We start from the raw sequence: 14,302 nt of genomic DNA on the forward strand, positions 1-14,302 counted from the left end.
ACGAAGTTTGCAATTTCACAGTGAAATGTGAGTAGAGCCATCTCTCAAATATTTGACTGATAAACTGGCACCTGGCATGGTATGGGCGATAACGGAGAAAGTTCTCTCCTGGCTAGACAAATGGGTGTGTGTATTATTTGCTTTAATAAGCCTTAACTCCTGCTGCGGTAAGAGTTCTTTGCATTTCCTCGAGCAGAGGCTAACGACGCGCCCCGGAGAGATTCTTTTCTGACGTGGACTTTCTAATTACGTCAGGCCTTCCTGAAGGCTCTCCTTGAACAGCCTTTCGAGTGGGAACGATGACAGAGGCATGGCGCGTCTCCCAGCTTTCTCCTTTATAGGGCCGCGAGCCGGACCACAAAGCTAGGTGACAGACGCCCGCGCCCGGACCTCCGCGGGCGCCTCCCGGAGCGCGCCTGCGTGCCCGAGCCCCTTTGTTGCTCGGCGGCCCGAGGCCGGCTGCGCGTGCGCGGTGGGCCGGCGCCGACAAGTGCGCTGCAGCGCGGACGCCGGCGGGGGGCGAGCAGACTGCGAGCCGCCGCCGCCGCCGCCGCAGCCGTTGCGACCGTAGCAGCGGAGTTCAGAGGGCCGGGCGGCGGGAGGCTTCCTCACGCGGGGGCTGAGATGTCGTCCACCGCGGCTTTTTACCTCCTGTCCACCCTGGGAGGGTACTTGGTGACTTCATTCTTGTTGCTCAAATACCCGACCTTGCTGCACCAGCGAAAGAAGCAACGATTCCTCAGTAAACACATCTCTCACCGCGGAGGTGAGAGGGGTCCCCAGAACCGGATGGCGGAAGTGGGGGAGGCGCCCCCACCCCACCCCCGGCCCCGCGACTGGAGCCGAGGCTCCTCGGCAAAAGGCGGGCGGGTGGAAATGCGTGCGAGTCTGAGGAAGGATGGGCGTGTGCGAACTGAGGGTTCCCTGGAGGTGAAGACGGTGTGAGGGGAGGTCGCCTGAGGGAAGGAGAGGGTCTTGAAACCGAGCCAAGGTGGGGATCTCTAGGGGGCAGGGAAGTCAGGGGTTCTCCGAAAGAGGAAGGACCGGAGAGAGAATGAACGGTAGATGGGAGGCTTCTCGGCGAAGGGAAGGAAAATCGCGGGGTCCCTTCCTAGCAGCGGACGGCACCAATGGGGGAGCCCCGGGCCGATCCGCGGGTACCTGCCGGGGGAACCCGGGAACAGACTTGTTCCGAGACAAGCCAGTGGCGGAGCTTGTGGGAAGATGGGGCGAACTGCTTCCAGGGCTGAGGAGCTGCGTGAACCTGGAGCGTGGTGCAGCCCGGGCATCCGCAGTCCCTGGGGGCCGGTCCCAGTTCTCCACCCCTCCATCCTCCTGAGCAGGGTAATTGAGAAGAGGGGCAATCCAAGTTCCCGAGCCGGGGACACTTCCCAAGGTCACAGTTAGAGCTTGAGCTGGACTGGGACAAGAAACTGGGGTGTCCTGATTCCCAAGGCTTCAAACCTCGCACCTATATTTTTTCCCAACATCACCTTGCACCCCAGCGTTGACGTGTGGATTTCCAAAAAAAAAAAAAAAGATTGGGTTTTGTGATAGGACCGTATTGTTTTAAGACAACAAAGAAGTTTCTTTTGAAACAGTGCCTTGCCAGAAGGAACCTAGATAGGTCACCCTCTCATTTCTCAGACAGCAGGCCAAACCTTTGCCTCTTCGTTATTGTGTAATAATGTGCTTTTATTTTCAAGTATGATGTATAGGATGTTGTAAGTTTGGATTATTTCATTCAGTTTTAGCTGTTCTTTAGAGCCGAATGTTAAACTAGGTTAAAATTGCTTGGAATTTACTTGAAATGGTAAATTCTAGGAGTTTACAGTCAAGAATTTCATTTAGTACCATGACTCCTTTTTTTAATAAAAATTGGCCAGGAATAGTCAGTAAGTCAGTTCACTCGCTCAATCGTGTCTGACTCTTTGCGACCCCATAAACTACAGCATGCCAGGCCTCACTGTCCATCACCAACTCCCGGAGTTTACCCAAACTCTTGTCCATTGAGTCGGTGATGCCATCCAACCATCTCATCCTCTGTCGTCCCCTTCTCCCGCCCTCAATCTTTCTCAGCATCAGGGTCTTTACAAATGAGTCAGCTCTTCGCATCAGGTGACCAGAGTTTTGGAGCTTCAGCTTCAAATCAGTCCTTCCAGTGAACACCCAGGACTGATCTCCCTTAGGATGGGCTGGTTGGATCTCCTTGCAGTCTAAGAATAAGGTTTTAAATATCACAGAAGTACATTTGCACACTGCTGTAAAATCTGTATAATTTTATCAGTTAAACAGACATAGGACTTCCCAGGTGGTCCAGTGGTTAGGACTTTGCACTTCCAATGCAGGGGGCATGGATTCAAGCCCTGGTTGGGGAATTAAGATCTCATATGCCCTGTGGTGTGCCAAAAAAGAAAAAAAAGAAGATAAACAGAGTACTAAAGAGTGACTTCAGTGGTTATGCTAGTCTCCCACTCATGAAAAGTGTCAAAGATTTTAAGGGATCTATCACCAGCTAAATGACATGTTAGTTATTATTTGGTTTACCTATGTTGTAATAGATACAGAAGTAAACTGTAGATAAAGCCAAAAAACAACTTTTGTGTTTGAGTTGTCCCTGTAGAAGTATTTTCAATGGTAGTAGTATTACTCTGGAGATAGGCACTACCTACTGATTTTTAAATCAGTAAATCAGTGTTTACTGATTTTAAAAAAAAGTGTGCTTACTAAAAACCCAAATCAAAACAAAATAAAACTAGGTCCTCTTAAAAAGCTTTCTAAACTATCATTGTGGGTGATCTAGATTTTATTTCAGAAGAAATAATCTTGTTAACTCTGTAGGGTATGAAATCTGTTTACAGTCCTGAAGCACTTAGTAAGTTCCTATGTGATGTGCTTAATATATTTTTTGTTGAGTATGTATACCAAAGAATACAGTTGAACCAGAGTGATAGAGAATGTATTTACTAAAAACCACTTTGGAATTCAAGATCCTAAGTTTCTGGAAAATAATAGACTAGGAAGCAGTCAGCTTCTACTTGTCTTTTTATTTTTCTCTTGGACACTGATAATAGCAAGTGGTGCTATCTGTGCATATTTCTCCATGCATATCATCAACATTTGGTCTAATTCTCTATCATCCTAACTACTAATAACCTATTTCATGTAACCCAGGTATATGACCACTCCAAGACTGAAACATTGATCATGATAGGTGTATAAAGTATATATACCTGAATTGCTTTGACTTAAAAAAACTGTTAATGTGTACTGTTATGTCTCTATAAAAGCATTATCACCTGAGTCAGATTCTGGACCTATAACTAGTTAACCTTGGGAATAAGCTTTAGTTTTAGTTTCCTTATCATAAATGTAAACCATCTACCTTGCTTCCCTTTAGGTTGTTATGAGGATTAGATGTACAGAAAGCACTTTGAATGCCATAAAATTGTTTAGAAATGTAAGCATGGATACATGGGGTCACATTCATATTTTGCATTAGAACTTTGAGTTGAATGAGAAGAAATGAGATCACCAGTGTACTTAACGTTTTCAAAGTTTTAATGAACACTTTTGCTTTTTGCTGATTGTCCTTGAAAGTAGAAAATGCTTTGTTTTAAAAATTAAATGGTATAGGCCTTCTTTGTTCTTACCTAGGTAACGCATAGGTTGTATTGCATTATATTGTGATAGGATATCTGCTTCCCTTATTAGACTGTGAGTTCCTCAAGAGCAGATTTTAGATTTCATTAATGCTTGAGTCTCTAGCCTCTAATACAGATTGTAACCTACACTTAAAATAATAGCTTATTGTCTGCTAATTATCTACTTTGTGCTAGGTACTTTCCGTGTGTTTCCTAACCTATTTGTCCAAAGAACACTTTTTGTAACTACAGTGTACTCATCAACCCACTCCAGTGTTCTTGCCTGGAGAATCCCAGGGACTGAGGAGTCTGGTGGGCTGCTGTCTATGGGGTCGAACAGAGTCGGACACAACTGAAGTGACTTAGCAGCAGCAGCAGTAACAGTGTATTAATGAAATACCAATAAGATCAAAGATGTACCGTTTGAATTAAATCAAGAGCAAGCCATACTCTCAAAGGCTATTTTTATTGTTTCTCAATGAAATTGTGAATTTTAATAATATTTTTGACAGTTGCATAAGTAATTCATGTTCATTGTATTAATAGAAAATTTGGAAAATATAGAAATGAAAAAAGAAAAAGTAGTTCCTCAAACTCACCATCAGTAGACATAATCTCTGTTAACATTTGAAGTATGCCCTTTTAAAAAATATTTTTAAATATGTCCTTTAAGTACATATTTTACTACCCTTGGAATCATACTGTATATATATATACTTATTTCAAATGCCCAGTAAGTGAACTAGAGTTAGGATAACTGGGAAATAACTCTCATACTCCCTAACCTATTTCTGTGGGCCAATTAAATTAAGCAACAGGGTTTACTAGGGTTCAGTGGAGAAAGAATTAAAAAAAAAAAAATCAACTGAAAATCCTCACCTGACCTTTTAATCTTTCACCCATGGTTACAAGGCAAAGTATTGTCCAAATCTGGGCATTTTGCCACAGATTGATTTAGCAGGTGATAAGTTTGAGGGTAAATACTACTGATGGACACTGGTTACTTCTGAGTCCTAAACTTTTAATTCCTCAAGGAGGAAATTGAAGCATCTGTTTGAGTCTCAGAATGTCACTACAAGTAACATTCTGCAGTTGTACCCTGAAACATGTCCTGCACAGCAGGGTATCAGTTCTTTTCAGCTTCTCTCTTTTCTCTGCATTCCTGTTTTCAGGGAAATCTTCCTTACTTGTCAGTGAAGACTTTTTTCCCAACTCGCTTGTTCCTACTGATACCTTACTAACAGTGGAATCATTCATCCTTTATCTTCCCAGGTGGCATTAGTGGTAAAGAACACACCTGCCAATGCAGGAGATGTAGGAGATGCGGGTTCCATCCCTGGGTCTGGAAGATCCCCTGGAGAAGGAAACGGTAACCCACTTTAGTATTCTTGCTGAAGAATCCCCATGGATAGAGGAGCCTGACAGGCTACAGTCCATAGGGTAACAAAGAGTTGGACATGACTGAAGTGACTTAGCATGCACACATTTTCCTGCTTAATAAAGTAGACTAAAATGTACACAGTTATTTTCAGCCATGGCTGTACATATATCTTAAACTGTATACAAACTTAGAAAAATTGAATGTCGTTACAGAAAAATGTGAAAGTATAGTCAGATAGATAGCTAAAAACACATATTAAAAAGAGCACACATGAGGTAATTAGTTGGTAAATGCTGCCACTGTTGGGAAAATCAATATCAATATATACTTTGAATATCATCCTTTTGTGCTACTGATGTGTTTAAATTTTTTCTTATGTCTGAAAATGTAAATCTCACTGATATTTTCCCTAAAAAAAAGAAACAGTTCTGCGGTGTTCCAAAGATCCCACATATTGAGAAATGCTCTTTTGTATATACCATCTCTAGTCCTTACAAGCTCTTTATACTCTTACAGAAATCATATATACTGTTTCCAAGGTGCACTATAAATATTGAATTAATGTGTGAATTTAGAGGTGAAGGAACTCAGCTTTTTTGCTTAATTTATTGAATAACTCCTTTTTAAGTTGAGACAGGATAATGTCTTCCAACATTAAAATGTTTTATTTGCACTAAACTGGCTTTTCCAGTGTCAGAAAATATTTAATTTGGAAGTTCTTTTGTGGCTGGAGCACATTGTCATGTTTTTCATCGGTTTTATAAACATCATACACATACACACACACATATAGCATGTATACAAAAGATGTTGATGGTAGTGGTGATTGGAGGCTAACTGTAAAATAGGTCTAAACAGGTCTGCAATGTTTACTGATTGTTTGTTGTTGTTTAGTTGCTAAGTTGTGTCTGACTCTTCTGCGACCCCATGAATTGTAGCCTGCCAGGCTCCTCTGTCCATGAAATTTCCCAGGCAGGAATACTAGAATGGTTTGCCATTTCCTTTTCCAGGGAATTTTCCCAACCCATGGATCGAACCCGCATCTCCTGAGTTGGCAGGAAGATTGTTTACCTCTGAGCTACCAGAGAAACCTCGTTGAATGTTTCAGTTCAGTTCAGTTCAGTCGCTCAGTTGTGTCCGACTCTCCGCGACCCCATGAATCACAGCACGCCAGGCCTCCCTGTCCATCACCAACTCCCAGAGTTCACTCAAACTCATGTCCACAGAGTCGGTGATGCCATCCAGCCATCTCATTTTCCGTCGTCCCCTTCTCCTCCCGCCCCCAACCTTTCCCAGCATCAGAGTCTTTTCCAGTGAGTCAACTCATCGCATGAGGTGGCCAAAGTATTGCAGTTTCAGCTTTAGCATCAGTCCCTCCAATGAATACCCAGGATTGATCTCCTTTAGAATGGACTGGTTGGATCTCCTTGCAGTATAAGGGACTCTCAAGAGTCTTCTCAAACACCACAGTTCAAAAGCATCGATTCTTCGGCGATCAGCTTTCTTCACAGTCCAACTCTCGCATCCATACATGACCACGGGAAAAACCATTGCTTTGACTAGACGGACCTTGGTTGGCAAAGTAATGTCTCTGCTTTTTAATATACTATCAAGGTTGGTCATAACTTTCTTTCCAAGGAGCAAGCGTCTTTTAATTTCATGGCTGCAATCAGCATCTGCAGTGATTTTGGAGCCCAAAAAAATAAAGTCTGACACTGTTTCCCCTGTTTTTCCATCTATTTCCCATGAAGTGATGGGACCAGATGCCATGATCTTTGTTTTCTGAATGTTGAGCTTCAAGCCAACCTTTTCACTCTCCTCTTTCACTTTCATCAAAAGGCTTTTGAGTTCCTCTTCACTTTCTGCCATAAGGGTAGTGTCATCTGCATATCTGAGGTTATTGATATTTCTCCCGGCAGTCTTGATTCCAGCTTGTGCTTCTTCCAGCCCTGCGTTCCTCATGATGTACTCTGCATATAAGTTAAATAAGCAAGGTGACAATATACAACCTTGACGTACACCTTTTCCTATTTGGAACCAGTCTGTTGTTCCATGTACAGTTCTAACTGTTGCTTCCTGACCTGCATACAGGTTTCTCAAGAGGCAGGTCAGGTGGTCTGGGATTCCCATCTCTTTCAGAATGTTCCACAGTTTATTGTGATCGACACAGTCAAAGGCTTTGGCATAGTCAATGAAGCAGAATTAGATATTTTTCTGAAACTCTCTTGCTTTCTCCGTGATCCAGCAGATGTTGGCAATTTGATCTCTGGTGCCTCTGCCTTTTCTAAAACCTGCTTGAACATCTGGGAGTTCACGGTTTACATGCCTCTGCCTTTTCTAAAACCTGCTTGAACATCTGGGAGTTCACGGTTTACATACTGCTGAAGCCTGGCTTGGAGAATTTTGAGCATGACTTTACTAGCGTGTGAGATGAGTGCAATTGTGCGGTAGTTTGAGCATTCTTTGGCGTTGCCTTTCTTTGGGATTGGAATGAAGACTGACCTCTTCCAGTCCTGTGGCCACTGCTGAGTTTTCCAAATCTGCTGGCATATTGAGTGCAGCACTTTCACTGGTATATAAAACATTTGGGAGGTAAAAAAGGAAACTGAACAGATGTTTCTTTCCTTTACAGTATTTACATCTAACAAAAAATACAAAAGAGACTGTTTCCTTTACTTTTCCTATCCTAACAGATATTAACCACTCACAAAGTAACTATGAAGCACTATATAAGAGAGGAAAAATTAACATAGAATGAAATATTGGGAAGTATAGCTTCGTATAGTGTTGGGAAGTGATGGTTTCTCAAAGAAATAGAAAATATGAACTGGTGAAGAGGAAGGCAGGAAGACATGAGCAGAGAAATTATAAACAAATTATAGTAGAACAATGTGTAAAATATATACTCATTCTATTCTACATTTTGTAATTAATTAAAAATTAAACTTGTTTCCATGTAGAGTGGTTATTTGCAAAGTCAGATATTAAGCCAGACATCCCCTGCTTATTGAGGGAAAAGAAAAATTAATAGCAAGCATGCTTTATGAATGATGTTACAATAATTGGCAAGAGAAGAAATTCAAACCATTTCATGAGAGAAGAGCTATCACCAAATAATTCCTTAGAGAGGAGTGGCAGACTTTTAAATTAGTCCCTTAGTTACTCCCCAGGCTTTCACCATATGAATCTAACAAGTAATTTGTGGGTTATTATCATTGTGGGATTTATCTTCAAGCAAGCAAGTATAAGAATATGGAAATAAGGGGCAACATTAATAATTTATCTGTAAAACTGAAATAAAGAGAGATATGACTGCCAGCATAGAAACTGCAGCATAGTTAGTAGTAAAAAGAGTGGGATGTGAAGTCATACTGCTTATGCTTGAATCTCAGTTCCCCTTGTTGGCTTATGTGACCTCACCTAATCTTATTTCTGGAGATAGTAATAGTTGGCATGATTGTGGGCATTTTAATGAAATAATATAGAGAACACTAAGCACAATGTCTAGCTTCTCTTAATTATTAATATCTTGACCACCTTTTTAATGTTTTATTTAGTACCAGCTATTTCATGAGCTTATAAAGTAGATCAAAAGTCTTGAGTAGTAATGTTTGCATACTTAAGGGTTTTTTGTTTTGCTATAAGGAGCTCATGATTTCAGCCACAGTCAGCTCCAGGTCTCGTTTTTGCTGACTACATAGAGCTTCTTTATCTTCAGCTGGCTCAGATCTTGAACTCCTTTTGCAAAATTCAGGCTTAAACTGAACAAAGTAGGGAAAACCAGGAGGCCATTCAGGTATGACCTAAATCAAATTCTTTATGATTATACAGTGAAAGTGACAAGTAGATTCAAGGGATTAGATCCAATAGAGTGTCTGAAGAACTATGGAGGGAGGTTCATAACATTGTAAAGGAGGCAGTGATCAAACGTATCACTAAGAAAAAGAAATGCAAGAAGGCAAAATGGTTGTCTGAGGATGCCTTACAAATAGCAGGGAAAAGAAGAGAAGTGAAAGGCAAATGAGAAAAGGAAAGATATATCCATCTAAACCGAAAGAATAGCAAGGAGAGATAAGAAAGCCTTCTTCAGTGATCAATGCCAAGAAATAGAGGAAAACGATAGAATGGAAAAGACTAATGATCTCTTTGAGAAAATCAGAGATACAAGGGAACATTTCATGCAAAGATGGCCACAATACAAAATAGAAACCACAAGGACCTAACAGAAGCAGAAGAAATTAAGAAGAGGTGGCAAGGATACAGAAAAGAACTGTACAGAAAAGGTCTGTCATGACCCGGATAACCATAATGGTGTGATCACAGATGACTAGAGCTAGACATCCTGGAATGTGAAGTCAAGTGGGCCTTAGGAAGCATTACTATGAACAAAGCTAGTAGAGGTGATGAAATTCCAGCTGAGCTATTTCAAATCCTGAAAGATGATGCTGACAAAGTGCACATACTGAGTGCTGCACTCAGTATGTCAGCAAATTTGGAAAACTCAGCAGTGGCCACAGGACTGGAAAAGGTCAGTTTTCATTCCAGTCCCAAAGATGGGCAATGCCAAAGAATGTTCAAACTACTGTACAGTTGTGCTCATTTCACACACTAACAAGGTAATGCTCAAAATCCTTCAAGCTAGGCTTCAGCAATACATGAACCAATAACTTCCAGATGTATGAGCTGGATTTAGAAAAGGCAGAAGTACCAGAGATCAAATTACCAACATCTGTTGGATCATAGAAGAAGCAGGAAAATTCCAGAAAGACATCTGCTTCGTTGACTACATTAAAGCCTTCGACTGTGTGGATCATAACAAACTTTGGAAAATTCTTCAAGAGATGGGTATACCAGACCACCTTACCTGCCTCCTGAGAAACCTGTATGAAGGTCTCTGCTTTTTATTTTTGTAAAAAAAAAAAAAAAATATATATATATATATTTTACATATATATGTATACAAAAGCTTTTTTACTACACTTGATAAAAGGCTTGAGAAAGAACATCAAACAAAAAAGATGAAGAAATTGGAGAACATAAACTAAATGAAATGGGAGCACTGAATATGAAATAGAAAAAGTGAAACAAACTAGGTAAAAGATGATCATATAGTCCAGTTGTTTTTAAACATGAGTGCTCATTAGAAACATATCTGGAGCTCTAGAGAAAAAAAACAATATGTGAGCATTTGTATTTTTCAAAAAAATTCAAGATAATTCTTATATATATCTGGATTTTAAAAAGTGATTATAGGTTTTTCTATTAGATCCTAGTTTTGGTGATACAGAGTTCTTTTATTTTTCTGTTGGCCAATAATTAATACAATATTAATTGTTACATAATCACAATAGTAAAAGATGTTTATCAGCTTTCACTATCAATAGCCAGACAAAAAATAAAAGATAATTGCAGTTGCAAGCCATAATGGAAACATGGTTAATTTAACAGTATAAAATAATTACATAGAATTTGGGGGAGGTCAGGCAGAGTGATGTGGTAAGTGGAAGTGCATACCTGCACATGTTTTCATCCACCCAGCCAGTCTGTATCTTTTGGTTGGTGCATTTAATCCATTTACATTTAAGGTAATCGTTGAAATGTATGCTCCTATTACTTTTTTCTTAATTGTTTGGGGTTTATTTTCTGTTCTGTAGGTCTTTTTCTTCTCTTGTTTTTCCTGCCTAGAAAAGTTGCCTTAGCATTTGTTGTAAAGCTGGTTTGGTGGTGCTGAATTCTCTTAACTTTTATTTGTCTGGAAAGCTTTTGATTTCTCCATCAAATCTGAAGGAGAGTCTTGCTACGTAGAGTATTCTTGATTGTAATTTCTTCCCTTTCATCACAGTAAATGTATCATGCCATTCCCTTCTGGCTTGAGAGTTTCTGTTGAGAAATCAGCTGATAGCCTGATGGGAGTTCCCTTGTATATTATTTGTTGTTTTTTCCCCTGTTGCTTTCAATATTTTATCTGTCTTTAATTTTTGTCAGTTTGGTTATGTGTCTCGGTGTGTTCCTCCTTGGGTTTACCCTGCCTGGGACTCTCTGTGCTTCCTGGACTTGGTTGACTATTTCCTTTTCTATGTTCAGGGAGTTTTCAGCTATTATATCTTCAAATATTTTCTCAGGTCTTTTCTCCCTTCTCCTTCTGAGACCCCTGTAATGCGAAAATTGGTGCATTTAATGCTGTCCCAGAGGTCTCAGTCTGTCTTCATTTCCTTTCGTTGTTTTTGCTATATCTTCTTCTGTGGCAGTAATTTCCACCATTCTGTCTTCCAGGTCATTTATCTATTCTTCTGCTTCAGTTATTCTGCTATGGATTCCTTCTAGTGTATTATATTCATTTCTGTTTGTTTCTTCTTCAGTTCTTCTAGGTCTTTGGTAAACATTTCTTGTATCTCTCAACCTTTGCCTCCATTCTTTTCCCGAGATCCTGGATCATCTTCACTATCATTATTCTGAATTCTTTTTCTGGAAGGTTGCCTAACTCCACTTCATTTCGTTGCTTTTCTGGGATTTTATCTTGTCCCTTCATCTGGGACATAACTTTCTGCTTTTTCATCATGATTAACTTTCTGTAATACAGTTTTTGTTTTAGCTGCTGTGAGACTGTGCTTCTTGCTTCTTCTGTCTACCCTCTGACGCATGAGGCTATGAGGCTTGTATAGGCTTCTTGATGGGAGGGTCTGGTGATGGGGAAAACTGGGTCTTGCTCTGGTGGGCAGAGCCTTGTTCACTAAAGCTTTAATCCAGTTATCTGCTGATGGGGGGAGGTGGTTTGCACTCCCTCCCTGATAGATTTTTGGTCTGAGTTGACCCAGTCCTGGGGTCTGCAGGCTCTAAGGGAGGATTAATGGTGAAGGCCAAGGGGGCCTTCCAGTGCCTCCGCCCCTGTGGTGAGCCCCTGCTGGCCCATACCTCCGCAGGGGGCCCCCAGCATGAGCAGGTAGTCTCCTGTGAGGCCACTGCCCCTCTCCTCTGGGTCCTGGTGTGCGCAAAGTCTCTGTTTCCCTCCATCCCCTGGAAGAGCGCTGATCCAAGACTGGAGTCTCTGTTTCCTTCCATCCCCTGGAAGAGCTCTGAGCAAAGACTGCAATCTCTGTTTCCCTCCATCCCCTGGAAGAGCTCTGATCCAAGGCTGAAGTCTCTGTTTCCCTCCATCCCCTGGAAGAGCTCTTAGCAAATCCCGCTGACCCGCAAGGGCAGATTCCCTGAGAATTCCCAGTTCCTTTGTCGGCTCCTCAGACTGGAAAGCCTGACATGGAGTTCAGAACCTTTACAACAATGCGAGAACTTCTTTGGTATCATTGTTCTCCAGTCTGCGGGTCACCCACCCAGAGGGTATGGGATTTGATTTAATCGTGACCGTGCCCCTCCTGCTGTCTCGCTGCGGCTTCTTTGTCTCTGGACATGAGGTATCTTTTTTTAGTGGGTTGCAGCATCCTCTTGTCAGTGGTGGTTCAACAAACAGCTTGTTGCAATTTTGGTGCTCTTGCAGGAAGAGATGAGTTCACATCCTTCTACTTGGCCATCTTGAACCAGAAGCCACGGTCTCTGCTTTTTTAATACTCTGTCTAGGTTTGTCGTAGCTTTTCTTCCAAGGAGGATTAGTCTTTTAATGTCATGGCTGCAGTCACTGTACACAGTGGTTTTGGAGCCCACCAAAATAAAATCTGTCACTTTTTCTGCTTTTTCCCCTTCCATTTGCCACAAAGTGATGGATCAATTTTGAAGCAGAAGTAGATGTTTTTCTGGAATTCCCTTGCTTTCTCTTTGATCCAGCGAATGTTGGCAATTTGATCTCTGTTTCCTCTGCCTTTTCTAAAGGCAACTTGTACATCTGAAAGTTCTTGGTTCATGTACTGCTGAAGCCTAGCTTGAAGGATTTTGAGCACTACCTTGCTAGCATGTGAAATGAGTGCAATTGTGTGATAGTTTGAACGTTCTCTGGCATTGCCGTTCTTTGAGATTGGAATGAAAGCTGCCCTTTTCCCTGGGTTCAATCGCTGGTCAGGGAACAAGACCCTGCATACCACAACTAAAGATTGCTCATGCTGCAAGTAAGACCTGGTACAGCCAAATAAATAAACAAATATTTAAAAAGATAATTGCCTTCAAAAAGCCTTGTCAGGGTTCAGGTATATGTACTAGAATTTTAAAAAATTACGATTTGGAAATAAAACTTTTTACATGGCGTAGGAGGGAAAGAGAAGGATGAATTGAGAAAGTAGCTTTGACATACGTACATATTCATGTGTAAAATAGATGATTAGTGGGGAGCAGCTGTATAATACAAGGAGCCCAGTCTGGCACTCTGTGATGACCTAGAGGAGTGGGGTAGGATCGGGGAGGGGGGCTCCCGAGGAGGGGGATATTTTTATAATTATGACGGATTCAAGTTGTTGTATGGCAGAAACCAGCCCAACATTGTAAATCAGTTATCCTGCAATTAAAGAAAAGTAATTTTAATAAAAGCTCTTAAGAAAATTTTAGGAATGGCATACATGTAGTAGCACTAAGCTGAAGCTCCAATACTTTGGCCACCTGATGCAACGAGCCAACTCGTTGGAAAAGACCCTGATACTGGGAAAGATCTAAGGCAAAAGGAGAAAACGGCGATGGAGGGTGAGACGGTTAGATAGCATCACCAACTCAATGGCAGCCTGAGCAAACTCCACGAGATAGTGGAGGACAGGAAAGCCTGGCATGCTGCAGTCTATGGGGTCGCAAAGAGTCACGACCTAGCAGCTGAATAACAGTGACCGCACTAACCTTAAGTGTACAGCTTCATTTTTTTAAATGTATATGTACATCCAAGTAGCCATTACTTAGATCAAAGTACAGAACACTTCTCGAATCCCATAAGAATCCCTTCCCCGTCTACCCTTCTCTATCGCCAGAGGTGACCACTCCTCTGACTTATCTCATCGTTGACTGTTTAAGACAGTGGTTTTCAAAGTGTGGTCTGTGGAATTCTAGGAGTTCCCAAGACCTTTCATGGGCCTACAAGGTCAAAAACTATTTTTATAAGGCATTTCTTACCTTTTTCTCCTTAGTGACATTGGCATAGTGGGTAAAACTCCTATTGCTTTAGGACAAATGAAAATATTGGCACAAAATGTACTAGTAGCCATTATATTCCTCAGCATCACGCACTCAGATTTTTTTTTTAAGGGCAGTTTCACATAAGAATATCTTTGATGTATTAGAAAGTTATTAATTTTACTGAAGTTCAATCCTTGAGTATATGTAACTTTTAGTGTTCTGTGACAAATGTTTTTTT

At 41.2% G+C, this 14,302-nt stretch overlaps 1 protein-coding gene across 1 annotated transcript in view; it reads left to right on the top strand.

The window, feature by feature from the left end:
* Positions 1-303: 303 nt before the first annotated feature.
* Positions 304-14,302, top strand: part of GDPD1 (glycerophosphodiester phosphodiesterase domain containing 1) — a 56,545-nt gene continuing 42,546 nt past the window's right edge. Inside the window, exon 1 of the mRNA XM_055399702.2 lies at positions 304-766. Within this exon, the coding sequence (XP_055255677.1) occupies positions 625-766 (142 nt within the window). The 5' untranslated portion in view covers positions 304-624. The remainder of the gene's footprint in view (positions 767-14,302) is intronic.

The sequence above is a fragment of the Moschus berezovskii genome, chromosome 20 (genome assembly GCF_049115385.1).
Source record: "Moschus berezovskii isolate FMDL1 chromosome 20, NW_MosBer_1.0, whole genome shotgun sequence".
NCBI lineage: Eukaryota > Metazoa > Chordata > Mammalia > Artiodactyla > Moschidae > Moschus > Moschus berezovskii.